Source organism: Ovis aries, chromosome 11 (genome assembly GCF_016772045.2).
Source record: "Ovis aries strain OAR_USU_Benz2616 breed Rambouillet chromosome 11, ARS-UI_Ramb_v3.0, whole genome shotgun sequence".
Taxonomy (NCBI): domain Eukaryota; kingdom Metazoa; phylum Chordata; class Mammalia; order Artiodactyla; family Bovidae; genus Ovis; species Ovis aries.
The window spans coordinates 14,544,588-14,559,477 of record NC_056064.1 but is presented as its reverse complement, the minus strand read 5'-3'; the positions used below and the strand labels follow the sequence as shown (position 1 = coordinate 14,559,477).

The window sequence follows — 14,890 nt, the reverse complement described above, 5'->3', positions numbered from 1 at the left end:
AAATACTTAGGAATAAATCTACCTAAAGAAACAAAAGACCCATTTATAGAAAACTATAAAACACTGATGAAAGATTCTCAAAGTGACACAAATAGATGGAGAAATATACCATGTTCATGGATTGGAAGAATCAATACAGTGAAAATGAGTATACTACCCAAAGCAATCTACAGATTCAATGCAATCCCTATCAAGCGACCAATAGCATTTTTCAGAGAACTAGAACAAATAACTTCACAATCTGTATGGAAATTTTAAAAAAAGCCTCAAATAGACAAAGCAATTTGAGAAAGAAGAATGGAACTGGAGGAATCAACTTGCCTGACTTCAAACTATACTGCAAAGCTACAGTCATCAGGACAGTATGGTACTGGCACAGAGACAGAAAAATAGATCAATGGAACAAAATAGAAAGCCCATAGATAAACCCACATACCTATGGACACCTTATCTTTGACAAAGGAGGCAAGAATATACAATGGAGAAAAGACAATCTCTTTAACAAGTGGTGCTGGGAAAACTGGTCAACCACTTGTAAAAGAATGAAACTAGAACACTTTCCAACACCATATACAAAAATAAACTCAAAATGGATTAAAGATCTAAAGCTAAGACCAGAAACTATAAAACTCCTAGAGGAAAACATAGGCAAAACACTCTCTGATATAAATCACAGCAGGATCCTCTATGACCCACCTCCCAGAGTAATGGAAATAAGAGCAAAAATAAACAAATGGGACCTAATTAAAAGATTTTGCACAATGAAGGAAACTATAAGCAAAGTGAAAAGACAGCCTTCAGAATGGGAGAAAGTAATAGCAAACGAAGCTACTGACAAAGAATTAATCTCAAAAATATACGAGCAGTTCCTGCAGCTCAATTCCAGAAAAATAAACAACCCAATCACAAAATGGGCCAAAGAACTAAACAGACAATTCTCCAGGAAGACATACAGATGGCTAACAAACACATGAAAAGATGCTCAACATCACTCATTATCAGATAAATGCAAATCAAAACCACAATAAGATATCATCTCATGCCGGTCAGAATGGCTGCTATCAAAAGTCTACAAACAATAAATGCTGGAGAGGGTGCAGAGAAAAGGGAACCCTCTTACACTGTTGGTGGGAATGCAAACAGTACAGCAACTATAGAGAATAGTGTGGAGATTCCTTAAAAAACTGGAAATAGAACTGCCATAAGACCCAGCAATCCCCCTGCTGGGCATACACACCAAGGAAACCAGAATGGAAAGAGACACATGTACCCCAATGTTCATCGCAGCACTGTTTATAATAGCCAGGACATGGAAGCAACCTAGAGGTCCATCAGCAGATGAATGGATAAGAAAGCTGCGGTACATATACACAATGGAGTATTACTCAGCCGTTAAAAGAATGCATTTGAAACAGTTCCAATGAGGTGGATGAAACTGGAGCCTATCATACAGAGTGAAGTAAGCCAGAAAGAAAAACACCAATACAGTATATTAACACATATATATGGAATTTAGAAAGATGGTAACAATCACCCTATATGCGAGACAGCAAAAGAGACACAGATATAAAGAACAGACTTTTGCACTCTGTGGGAGAAGGTGAGGGTGGGATGATTTGAGAGAATAGCATTGAATCATGTATATTATCATATGTGAAACAGATTGCCAGTCCAGGTTCGATGCATGAGACAGGGTGCTCAGGGCCAGTGCACTGGGATGACCCTGAGGGATGGGATGGGGAGGGAGGTGGGAGGAGGGTTCAGGATGGGGAACACATGTACACCTGCGGCTGATTCATGTCAATGTATGGCAAAAACCACTACAATATTATAAAGTAATTAGACTCCAATTAAAATAAATAAATTTTTAAAAAATTCTTTTCAGTAATACAAGAGTATGTCCAAAAATTACATATACAGAGGCCAAATAGTTTTAATTTGGTTCTCTGAACCACAGCTACTCCCACCTGATTTTTGAGTTCATTCTCTTCCTCAGTGGCCAAAGTGATGTACAGTGCATGTCTGAAGGGCCATAAGTCGGGCTGCTCTGGTCAGTAAAATTTAAATTCACCTTCTGACTTCCTCAATATGTGCAGATTCTTCCATCATTTCTCTTTTTAATTGCAAATCTTTCAATAGAAAGCACTGATGATTAAAATATCCAACCCTCGATGGGGTGTTGGCTCCTAGTCTAGATTCAGATTGTGTCCCTAGGCCTCCTTGATATTCACCTAATCATTCATGCTGAGGGAAAACTAATCAGATCTCATGAACAGGCTCAGAGGTTATGTTAATGAGGAAACACTTTATAGGCCATATATTTTATCCATGGTAGGCTGCAGTCCTTGGGGTCGTGAAGTCGGAGACGACTTCGCGACTTCACTTTCACTTTTCACTTTCATGCATTGGAGAAGGAAATGGCAACCCACTCCAGTGTTCTTGCCTGGAGAATCCCAGGGACGGGGGAGCCTGGTGGGCTGCCGTCTATGGGGTCGCACAGAGTCGGACACGACTGAAGCGACTTAGCAGCAGCAGTAGCAGCATGCAGTATGTGGAACTTCCTGATCAGGAATCAGACTCAAGCCCCTGGTAATAGAAGCACAGAGTTTTAACCGCTAGACCATCAGGGGCTTCCCAGGTGGTTTAGCGGGTTAAGAACCCACCTGCCAATGCAGGAGATGTAAGAGATACAGGTTCAATCCCTGGGTCAGGAAGATCCCCTGGAGGACAGCATGGCAATCCACTCAGGTATTCTGGCCTGGAGAATCCCAATGGATAGAGGAGTTTCGTGGGCTACAGTCCATAGGGTCGCAAAGAACTGGACACGACTGAGCAACTGACACACACACACCATCAAGGAAGCCCCTATGTGCACTTTTTTCTTTTTAAAATTTATTTATGTGTGTGCTTCTTTATAGCTTTTTAAAAAAGAAAAAAATTTTTTTTGATTGCACTGGGTCTTGGTTGCTGTGTGCAGCTTTCTCTGGTTGTGGCGAGCAGGGGCTACTCTCTGTTGCGGAGCATGGGCTTCTCATTGCGGTGGCTTCTCTTGCAGAGCATGGGCTCTAGGGCACGTGGGGCTCAGTGGCTGTGGCACTTGAGCTTAGTTTTCCGCACACCATGTGGGATCGTCCAAACCAGGAATTGAACCTGTGCCCCCTACAGATTCTTAGCCACTGGACCCCCAGGGAAGTCCCCCTACATGTGCTTTTAGTCGTAGATTTAAAGCAAACAGTGTCACACTTCATGAGTAGTTTTACTCTGTGACAATTTCACTAGATAATTTTTTCTTTCCATCCAGAACATCAGGGCAAAAGTATGGCTAGCACAATAACTCTCATAAATACAGAGCTCAGTTAACAGAACTGAAATATTGTTCTCTCTAAAATTACCCTGATTCTACCAAACACGGCCCATCAAAAGTAATTTGTTTGCAAAATAAGCCTGGTAAATTGACCACACTCAGAGTCTCACCACGCAATGCTGCTGCTGCTGCTAAGTTGCTTCAGTCGTGTCTGACTCTGTGCAGCCCCATGGACTGCAGCCTACCAGGCTCCTCCATCCATGGGATTTTCTAGGCAAGAGTACTGGAGTGGGTTGCCATTGCCTTCTCCTAACACCACGCAATGAGACTCCTCCAAACTGACTGAGGGAGAACTCCTTGGGAGTCTCAGACAGAATTCCCCAAAGCCCCCTGGAAGCCAGCAAAGCCATGCCAAAGGCGTGCTCTCAGGCTATACTTGGTGGGTCTCTCAGTTCAGTTCAGTTCAGTCCAGTCAGTCATGTCCGACTCTTTGCGACCCCATGAATCGCAGCACGCCAGGCCTCCCTGTCCATCACCAACTCCCGGAGTTTACCCAAGCTCATGTGCATCAAGTCGGTGATGCCATCCAGCCATCTCATCCTCTGTCGTCCCCTTCTCCTCCTGCCCCCAATCCCTCCCAGCATCAGAGTCTTTTCCTATGAGTCAGCTCTTCACATGAGGTGGCCAAAGTATTGGAGTTTCAGCTTCAGCATCAGTCATTCCAATGACCACCCAGGACTGATCTCCTTTAGAATGGACTGGTTGGATCTCCTTGCAGTCCAAGGGACTCTCAAGAGTCTTCTCCAACACCACAGTTTAAAAGCATCAATTCTTCGGCACTCAGGTTTCTTCACAGTCCAGCTCTCACATCCATACATGACCACAGAAAAAACCATAGCCTTGACTAGACAGACCTTTGTTGGCAAAGTAATGTCTCTGCTTTTGAATATGCTATCTAGGTTGGTCATAACTTTCCTTCCAAGGAGTAAGTGTCTTTTTAATTTCATGGCTGCAATCACCATCTGTAGTGATTTTGGAGCCCAAAATAATAAAGTCTGACACTGTTTCCACTGTTTCCCCATCTATTTCCCATTAGAGGTCATGTAAGATTAAAGTTCCAGAGAGCCCAGATAGATCATTTACATCTCAGAGGCACAAGAGTAATACCAAATCCTTCTTGAAAGATAGCTTTGCCAATTACAAAAGGCTCACTCTGATACAATAGCAGAGCCATTAGAGGCCATTGCTCTCCAGATTGCTTGGTGGCCCCCCTTCAGCAAGGACAGACACCCCAGGATTACCACTAAAACTTCCAGGCCCCACAGTCTCATGGACAGTCCCTGCAGCTTTCCATTCCCCATCCTGTCTTTTCCAACGCCTTGGCACTAGTGGGAGTTTCTTCGGTTCTTTGGTTGGCTCCACCAGTTACTGGACTGCACCCTCAGGCCTACAATGCCTGTGCTTGCCCAGCTTCAAGACTGAAGAGACAGCCTGAAGTCAGCAACAGAGACACCAATGGTTTAATGGATGGGGGAGTTTACAGGTCTGAAGCAAGTTTCTGGAGAGATACCCCACTGTGTGCAGTGGACAGTGGGCAGGACATGGTGGCAGGGTTTGCTCCAGAATTAGATTTTTAAAGAGTTACTTTCTCAGACATTGCAACTCAAATCCAAGGACCTTACAAAACCAATTTTATTAGAAACAGCATTTACAAGGATAACTATTTGGTGCAGTGTTGTAGGTGATTTGATGCAGTCAGAAAGAAAGAACATTTTTTCCTTATTTTGCTGAAGTTAGAAGAGCCCACAGTCTCAAGTCAAGAGGGTGGAATTTCATGTGTGAGCACAAACAGGAGAAAGAAAAATTCGCAACTTATAATATGGGAGAAGGGAAGTAGTATAGGACTAGTAATAAGTGGAATATTAGTCATGTAATGTTTTAAATTTCCATTAGTTGTACAAATATTTTGTGGTTATTTTTGGACCAGAAACATTTTTCAAATGTTTTGTATAGACAGAAAATAAGAAATGCATTAGTGTTGTTAAGTGGCAGGGCTTCCCTGGTGGCTTAGATGGTGAAGAATCTGCCTGCTATGCGGGAGGCCTGGGTTCGATCCCTGGGTCGGAAAGATCCCCTGGAGAAGGGAATAGCTACCCACTCCAGTATTCTTGCCTGGAGAATTCCATGGTTAGAGGAGCCTGGTGAGCTATAGTCCATGGGATTGCAAAGAGTCGGACATGACTGAGCCAGCTAATACTAGCACTATTAAGTATCAGTGTTTTAGTTAGAAGAATAATTCTGTGGCTATGTTAGTCTGCCCAGGATGTAATAAGAAAATGCCACAGACTGGGTGGCTTAAAGAACAGAAATTTATTTCACAAAGTTCTAGATACTGAGAATTAAAGATCATGGTGTCAGTAGGAGTTGTTTCATCCTGGAGCCTCTTCTCTTGACTTGGAAGTGGCCACCATCTCTCTCTGTGTTCACATGACCTCATGTTTGTGTATGGACAGAGAAAGAGACAGAAGAAGTGAGAAGTGCTATTCAAATGCAGGGTTTCTTTGGGGTAATAATGTAATGCCAAAAAAAAAAAAAAAAAAAGAATTCTGGAAACAAGAATTCTGCTTTTAATTTGGCCAAGTAGTCCCAACCAGACCACCCTTCTGCAGATTAACTAAAGATCCTGGACAAAAATTTTTTTAATACATTATAAGTGTCCAGACTTGGAAGAAACAATGGCCACAGGACGAATGTATTATTTTTATGGCTTTTAGCCATAGGGCAGGTCACAGTCTGCACTGTGCAGGGTGATTAAAGCTCCTTTAGAAAACCACTATCCTTCTGGTTGGAAGTATCAGGGGCAGAGTTTGGGACAATAGCTGCCAGAAGGAGTTTGGGGAGGAATCCCTGAAAGGAGAGAGCCAGAGAGGGAAGTTCCAGATTCTGTATGTCAGCTCTGCCCAAATCTCTAGCTGACCCATGAATGGAAAAGACAGGTTTCTTCCAATACCAATCAGATTGCCACCCACGGATACTGACAGAGCAAATCGCCTCATCCTGTTTTGGTTTGGAATTCTTCTTAAACGTCACGCTGCCACAGAATATGTAGCTGTTGATTTGCTCTGGATGCCAGACAGACTAGAATGTTGTATGAGATAGCTGGCTCCACGGTGCTTGGATGGATCCCAAACACAATGCTCCTTTCCAGACCTGAGAATCTTCGGACACTGTCCAACACCATGTGATCACCCCCCACGTCACTCTCATTGGTGAGACACTCTATCCCTTTACTCCTCATTGCTTGCAAGAGCTTCTGCCGGTATTTCTCCACATCTTTTGTGGTGCTCACAAGCACAGCAACATCCTTGGGAGAATAGCCCCTTTCAAAGAGAAGCTTGCACGTGTCTGCCACGTGCATCACTATTGCATTCAGAGTTAAGTTCTTAATATTTAAGGTTCCCTGCACATCCCTAGCCCATTTAGCTTCAAGACACATCTTCAGGGGCTCATGGGGGATGTTACAAGGAGGATTTTTCCTGACCTTCTGCAATATATATTGGATGTATCCTGCTATTTGACCTGCATTGCGTACCACTCTGGTGAGCTTTTCCCTTGGATACTGGGCTGAGAGAACAGGGAGGCCGATGTGCTCCACGTGGCTGGTCTGAAAGTAGTCCAGAAAGATCCAGAGAATTCTTGGGCAATCCACGTCTCTCTGAGTGATGGTTTTCGCCTTTCTATACCAATCCCCATCTTCAGTGCGGAAATTCTGAGCTTCATCGATGATGATGTGTTGAATGTAACTAAAGTCATGTTTCATGAAGCTCTTCCGGGTCACTGCCTGGCAGATATTTTTGCCCCTGTGAAAATTAAAAAGACACATCCTGGTTTTCTCTTGAGTCAGTAAAGGAGGAAAATGATCATACTCCTACAAACACAGTATTGTTGCCACAGATCATTTTACCATCTTACTTTCAAGAAACAAGGTGATTCAGGTTGTCGGGGACGTGGAGTGAATTTAGATAGAACCTCATTTGGTGACAATAAGATCACGCTGCTTGGGACTTCCCTGGCCATCCAATGATTAGAACTCCGCCCTTTTGATGTGATGGGCCTGGATTCAATTCCCTTAAGCCATGTAGTACGGCCAAAAAAAAAAAAAGATCCAACTGCTTACCTGATAAAATTCCTCAAAGGCTGGTTCTCACAAATGTAGAGAATTTCATTTGTCTCACAGTGAAACGTGTTCCTGATCTTCTCCATGATCTTTATGGCCATGATCGTCTTCCCTGAGCCAGGTAAGCCATGGATAAACAACTCTTTGCTCTTGCGGAGGTTTTTTGAGAAGATCTTATACTGCTTGGCTGTGAGCAGATTTAAAACCTCACAGCCGAGCTGGTCACTCAAGAGAGACCGGAAGCCAAGCAAGACGATCACAAGGGACTGCAGCAAAGCTTCCATTTGCTGAATGTCTGCGAGGTGATAGGAACTGGGGTAATCAATCACAGAGCCTGAACCTGCCGAGGACTGTGCACTGCTCTCGGGACTCAGGTGGAGGACCTTGGTCGTGATACACAGATTTCCAGTGTAGCCTCCCACGTTCACCAGCTTCTGCTTCAGAGCGAAGGCGGTGCGAGTGCAATAGGACCGCCCCTCTGCGTCTTGCTCCCTGAGGATGGTGTAGAGGATGGGCGGCTTGTTCTGCGCTATCAGCAGAGCATCACAGATGACTCCTTGCTTCTCTTCCAAGTTCAGGTCCACAGCCCAGCTTGTAGAAAGGATTAAAATTCCCTGGGAGACTCGGTCTATTTGCCTTTTCATTAATTCCTTCAAACCTTCATTCTGCGAGAACAGTTCCTCCTGGAGAGATTCAGGCGTGTATTTCAGACCTTCTGATGTCACTAGATATGGAAAAGATTATATGTTTAAGGGCAAAGGTCACACTTTTATGATTAACTGTAATTAATCAAAATTGCTAAATACTTATACTTAAATTTTAATCTTATTATTATAAATCACATATTTTATATACATTCTTTTGCCAATATTATTATATTACAGTGAAGAAAAAGAAGCCTTGACAGTCTGGCATACTTCATCTGAGCCTATGTGCTTATTATGTTTATGACCCTGGTAAATTTCTTAACCTAAGACTGTTCTCTCATCTGTAAAACAAACAGAAATCCACGTTTACAAAAACAGCACATCTCTTACAGTGAGGAATGAATGAAATGGCATAAAGTGTGTGCTCACTGTAGCTGGCTGAGAAATTATTCTTTCCCTTGCTACTCTTAAAGCACCTGAATCTCAAAATGCCCCTGAACAGTCCCCACTGATGGAAGTAGGAAGAGCCCTTCCAAGAAGAAGGCGGTCATTAAATATCAGTGGAGAAGATGGAGCCATGAGAACTTTGCTAGCAGGAAACTCCATGTAGCTCTGCACTGGGAGACCCTGAGATTAGACTCTGAGATAACTCTGCTGAAGCATCACTTACCCACAGATCTATATAAGACTGCATCCATAGCAAAGAGTCTTCCTTTGACATGAGGGAGCAAGGAGCAATGTTGTGACATGACAATAAACTTTGCCCGGTAGGGTTTTAAACTTATGTTGATAATCATCTGTTCCAAAGAGGTGGGGGGAGGAATGAAGAGACTGTTGTTGTTTTGTGGTGGTGGCATCAGATCACATTCTAGAACCTGGATCTGTAGTGTTGATTTCCAGTGAAATTACCCATATTTCATTGGTGGTTGTTTATTGTTCCTTGCCACAACTAAAGAAAAGCCTGAACAGCAACAAGACCCATCACAGCTAAAACTAAATAAATAGATATTTAAAAGATGGGGGGAAACATGCATCTTTGGATGCATTTAAGGAAGATATAAGGATACATTTTAACATGCAGCTTTAGAAACCAAACCAAAAGAAGTATAAAATAAGAAAACACAACATTTGTTGATTATACCCGGGAATTGACATGCATCTATGGTTCTCACAATTTTGCAAGGCAGATATACTGACTGTTCTCTTTTTCATATGAGTAAATGGGAACTCAAACAGGTCAAGTGCCTGGCCCATGGTCACATCACCGGGAAGTGGCAGAGCCAAAGGCTGGACCCAGGGGTGTCTCAGACACCAGACCCTCTCGCTGTCTTTACTGCACAGCCCTACAAGCCACTCAGACTACCCCTGCTGCTAAGTGGAGCATGTCACTAAAGCATTTGATGTTCATAGCACCTCCTCATCAAATAGCTCTTATTTTTCTTTAATTACATAACGGGATATGCTTCCCAAGGAAATTATGTGGAGACAATGTGTCCCTTCCATTTCTTTGATATTCTACATGGCACTTAATCAATGATAGGGGCCAGACTAGGTACCAATAAAATGTCAACCACTCCGTGTGCACCAGAGTAGTTACCACTCTCCATGTGACTTGGGGCCTCTGTGCCTTTGTGTAGGTGTGCCCTGAGACTCGAATGCCCTCCTCTACTTTTGAAAGTGAAAGTGAAAGTCGCTCAGTCGTGTCCAACTCCGCAACCCCATGGACTGTACTGTCCATAGAATTCTCCAGGCCAGAATACTGGAGTGGGTAGCTGTTCCCTGCTGGGGGCCAGCGTGAGGAACTCCGCCCATGGCAAAGGTCATGAGGAAGGAGGCTTGGCATATGCAAAGGCGTAATCAAGCCTCAGGATACCCCCTGTTCCTGATCATCTACCCCAAAACCAGAGTCTGTTTTATGCTCTCACCTACACCTCTGACTTACGGGGGGCTCTCCCCCATAACCATTTCTCTCGGAGAAGGAGTAAACGTGCAGCTCCAAGGCAATAAAAATTCCTGGGCATGACAAGAGTGTTTCAGCTTACGGACTCCTCTGAAGGTTATCTAGCCAGCCTGTATAGGTTCGTCAGGCCACATGTGATTGTTTACAGCCTCCCAACCTGAGAGGCACGATGTTTTAGACTTACTAAAGGCAAATTCTTTTGGGGAGTTAGAAATTATTAGTATAGTGGGTTGGTTAGGAATTATATTGGTGAAGGGTTTTTCATTTGTTGTGTCAATAATTGCTGCTAATTCCCTGCTCTGGGTGGGACAAGGGTGTCTCAGGTCAAACCTCTCTGCTGACAGACTAGCTTGCGTGACAGGATTATCCATATTCCTGCCACATGATTGTTTACTACCTCTTAACCATAAACAGTACAGAGAGTTTTGGAGTATTTTGAGAGTCTTAATTAGCATAGGGCTTTTTCTTCTTGTTGAGTCAATGATTGCCGCCAGGCCTCCATATCCTTAGGCACCTGGGAATATATTAATCAATGTATTTGGAATATAGAAAAGGAAATATAGTAGTTTTTTATGTTAGCAATACTAGACTTTTTGAGTTAATGGATTTTCTCTTTTGTAATAGATCACTGTGCTTTGTTATAAATCACTGTGTCCTTGTTATGTAAAAATGTAACTTTATCACTATCTTAAGACTAAATAGATCTTAAGGGGAACATTGGTGAAAGGATTTTCATTTGTTGGGCTGATGTTTGCTGCTAAATCTCCATGTTCCCTACCCTTATAATGAATATAACTAACATATAGGAGAAATAAGTATTAACCTTTAAGCATATAGGAGAAATAAGTATTAACCTTTAAGATTAATCATGTTAACCTTGGGTAAAATAGATTCCTTTCTTGATTGTAACTCACTACACCCTCACCCTGTAGGAATGTAACTTTATTTGGAGGGTGGTGCCTGGCTTAAGAAAAAACACCCTTGGAAGAAATAAGTTTTTGGTTATCAGAAAGAAAGGATCATAAAATGTCAGCAGGTCTCACTCATGGCCAGAAGATGATGTAATATTCCTAAGACCTTTTTTATACATTTATGTGAAGCACCTGATTTTGATAAAGGTCAGGACTGCTGACCTCCGCATGACTCTGTATTCATCCCTATGTGTAACAAAAGGTATATAAGCAAACCCCAAAATAAAGAAATCGGATCAGTTTCCGGAAAGACTGATTCCCCCATGTCACTTCCTTCTTGCTCCCATTTCTCTGGCTGAATTCCCATTTGGATTCAGCCTCCTTTTCTCCACTACACTATCTCCTACTACACTATCCGTTTCTAATCTCTCTGTATATCTGTAATTAAATATGTATTTTTCCAAAGACGCCGACGCCGTCCCCACCTTCGAATTCCCTGGATCCACCGGGGCTGGACCCCGGCAGTTCCCTTCTCCAAGGGATCTTCCCAACCCAGGGATCGAACCCAGGTCTCCCATATTGCAGGTGGATTCCTTGGTTGGGGCGCTAGATCCCACATGGTACAACAAAGGTGGAAGAATCTGTGTGCCACATCTAAGACCTGGCTGGATCTTAGAAAAAGCAAGGGAATTCCAAAAAAAACCTCTACTTTTGACATTTTAGTCCTTCCAGTCCTTCCAGAACCCCCATGCTTGTTCTCTCCTCAGGGTTCTTACAGAACTTCATATCCATACTAAGCACTAATCTCACCATGGATCTAGGGAAATCTTTTGTGTTTGTGTATATGTGTGAATGTGGTTTTTTTAGTTTATATTAGGGAGTCCCTAGTGGCCCGGTGGGTAAGACTGGGCACTCCCAGTGCAGGAGGCCCAGGTTCAATCCCTGGTTGGGGAACTAGATCCTGCAAGCAAGCGTAAGACAACTAAAAGTCCACATGCTGCAACCCAGTGCAGCTTAAATAAATAAAATTTAAAAGTAAATGTATTAATTGATTTTTGATTGCATTGGGTCTTCATTGCTGTGCACAGGTTTTTCCTAGTTGCAGAGGCTACTCTCTAGCTGTGGTATGCTGGCTTCTTATCTTGATGGCGTCTCTAGTTGCAGAGCACAGGCTCTAGGCACACGGGCTTCAGCAATTGTGCCGGGCTCAGTTGCTCCATGGCATGTGGAATCTTCCCAGACAAGGGAGCGAACCCAAGTCCTCTGTGTCATCAGTGAATTCTTAATCACTGAACCACTGGGAAGTCCAATAAGTAAATATTTTTAAGAGTACTTTATATTAGAGTTGATTAACAATGTGTTAGCTTCAGGTACACAGCAAAGTGATTCTTTTACACAAATATACACATGTCTAGTGTCTATTCCTTTTCAAAACCTTCTCCCATTTAGGCTGTTGCACAATATTAAGCAGAGTTCCCTGTGCTGTGCAGTAGATGATCTAGGGAAATCGTTAAACACAGATCCCTGAAGTATCTGGACTGATGGTTTTTCCAACTATAAGAAATCAGGTGAGGGCACCTAACAGTTCCAAGACACCAGGATGGAGATCGTTTGGGGCTGGCCGGATCTGATCCAGTACTCTAACCCCTGACTTTCTCCAGTACCCATAATGCCAGGCACGGACAAAATTGGAGACAGTCATTACATTTCTTTCAAGAGACATTTATAGTGTTTAATCTGAAGCTAAACTATTGTCAATCAATAGTGGATTTCCCTATCCATAGTATCTGGACTCCCACTGCACAACTGAAACTGAACTGATTATTTACCACGTTGAGATCAGAATCTAATAATAGCAGACTCTGAAAATGAAAATTTGCTTTAAAAAATAGTTCTAACTAGGTGATACATCCCCATAGTCCAAATACCAAAACATTTCTACTCCTGTTTGCTCTTTTCCTCCCTCTTCAACTCCATCCTACTCCCCTAACACAGACCTTTTTTTTTTTTTTGCTGGTTCCTCACCTATTCTTCCAAAACTTCTTCATGCAAATACAAGTCAATATTTCCCCCTTTTGTTCAGCCCTCACGTCTTTTTGCCCAGCAATATGTGTGGGAGATCTTTCTATACAAGTCCCAAGAACTTCCTTATTTTTTTTCCACATTTGTCTAACGTGCCATCTTATGAATGTGACGTAAGTCCCTGTTGATGGGTTCTTGCGTGTTTGCTCCAACTTTTTAAAAATAAATATTTATTTACCTAGCTGTGAAGGGTCCTAGATGCAGAATGTGGGACCTTTCATTGCAAACCATGGATTCTCCAGTTGCTCCATGGCATGTGAAATCCTGGTTCCCGGACCAGAGATGGAACTTGCAACCCCAGTGCTACAAGGCAGGCTCTCAACCACTGGACCACCAAGGAAACCCCTGTCTCAACTTCTTGCTATTACAAGAATATTATAATGAGTGCACTCTCATTCACTCGATCCTCAGTTGTGTCTGACTCTTTGAGACCCTGTGGACTGTAGTCCGCCAGGCTCCTCTGTCTATGGGATTTCCCAGGCAAGAATTCTGGAGTGTGTTGCCATTTCCTCCTACAGGGGATCTTCCCTACACAGAGATCAAACCACGTCTTCTGCATTGGTAGGCAGATTCTTCACCACTGAGCCACGTGGGAAGCCCATTACAATGAGTAACCTTGTACATAGACTTGGACATTTAGTGTGCACACAGGGTATACATAAAGTATAAACTCCCAGGAACTCCCTGGCAGTCCAGTGATTAAGACTCAGCACTTTCACTGCCGAGGGCCTGGATTTGATCCCTAGTCAGGGAACTAAGATCCCACAAGCCATGTGGTATGGCCATAATAATAATAATTTTAAAAGTCCCAGCAGTGGGATTACTAGGTAAATGGGTAAATACATCCATCCTTCTGGTAGATATTGCCAAATTGTCCTCCATAGTTGTACCAATAGGTATCCCTGCCAGTAATGAATGGGAAGACTTGCATAGCATAGCATACAAATGCTGTGAAATAGCAGTATAGCATACAAGTGATAATATCAGATTTTTTTTTTTTACAATCCAGTAGATACAAATGATAGCTTGTTTAAATTTATGTGTCTTATTTTGATTACTGTTAGGCATCTTTTCAAATGTTTGAAAGCCATTTGAATTTTATTTGCTCTGAACTACGTTGATTTTTCTGTTAAGTTGTTCTTTATCCTTATCAACTTTTGGAAGCTCTTTATATATGAGAGACACTGGCCCTCTGTAATATCAGTTGCAAATATTTTTCCTAGCTGGTCAATGGCCCTTTGACTTTGTACTTGGTTGTTTTAGCCACGCACACTGCTTATTTTTTTTAATGTAATCATTTGTATCAGCATATTTTCATGGCTTCTGGATTTTGAATCTTGATTGTTCTAATCCTCATGCCAAGAGCATAAAGGCATTTATGAATGTACTCTTCTAGAACACTTATGGCTTTGATTTTTTTAAAATTCTTCATTGATTTAGAGTTTATGTTGGTATATAGTATAAATCATGAATCTATCTTTTTAAAAATAAATCACCACCCAGTTATCCCAATGTCTCTATTGAAGCATCCCCATTCTTCTCCCTTAGTTGAGAGACCAGTTCCATCACGAACTAAATTCTGATATGTGTTTACATCTATTTTCAGATCTTCTATTCTGTACCCTTGATCTAATTATATGCCAGTATAACTCTGTTTCTATTTGAGACTTTATAGTGATTTCATATCTGGAGTGCCCTTCTTTTTCAGATTTTTATTTCCTGGGTCTTCTTACTTATTTTTTCACTGGAACTTTCAGTTCCAGTGAAGTTAAGTTAACCTCTTGGTTATTTTAAAATTGATATCTCACT

General features: G+C 42.3%; 1 protein-coding gene across 1 annotated transcript in view; it reads right to left on the bottom strand.

The window, feature by feature from the left end:
- The window catches only part of LOC101113346 (schlafen family member 11), a 73,555-nt gene that overhangs the window by 41,832 nt on the left and 16,833 nt on the right, over positions 1-14,890 (bottom strand). Inside the window, 1 exon segment of the mRNA XM_027975299.3 lies at positions 7,482-8,205. Coding sequence (XP_027831100.2) covers positions 7,482-8,205 — 724 coding nt within the window.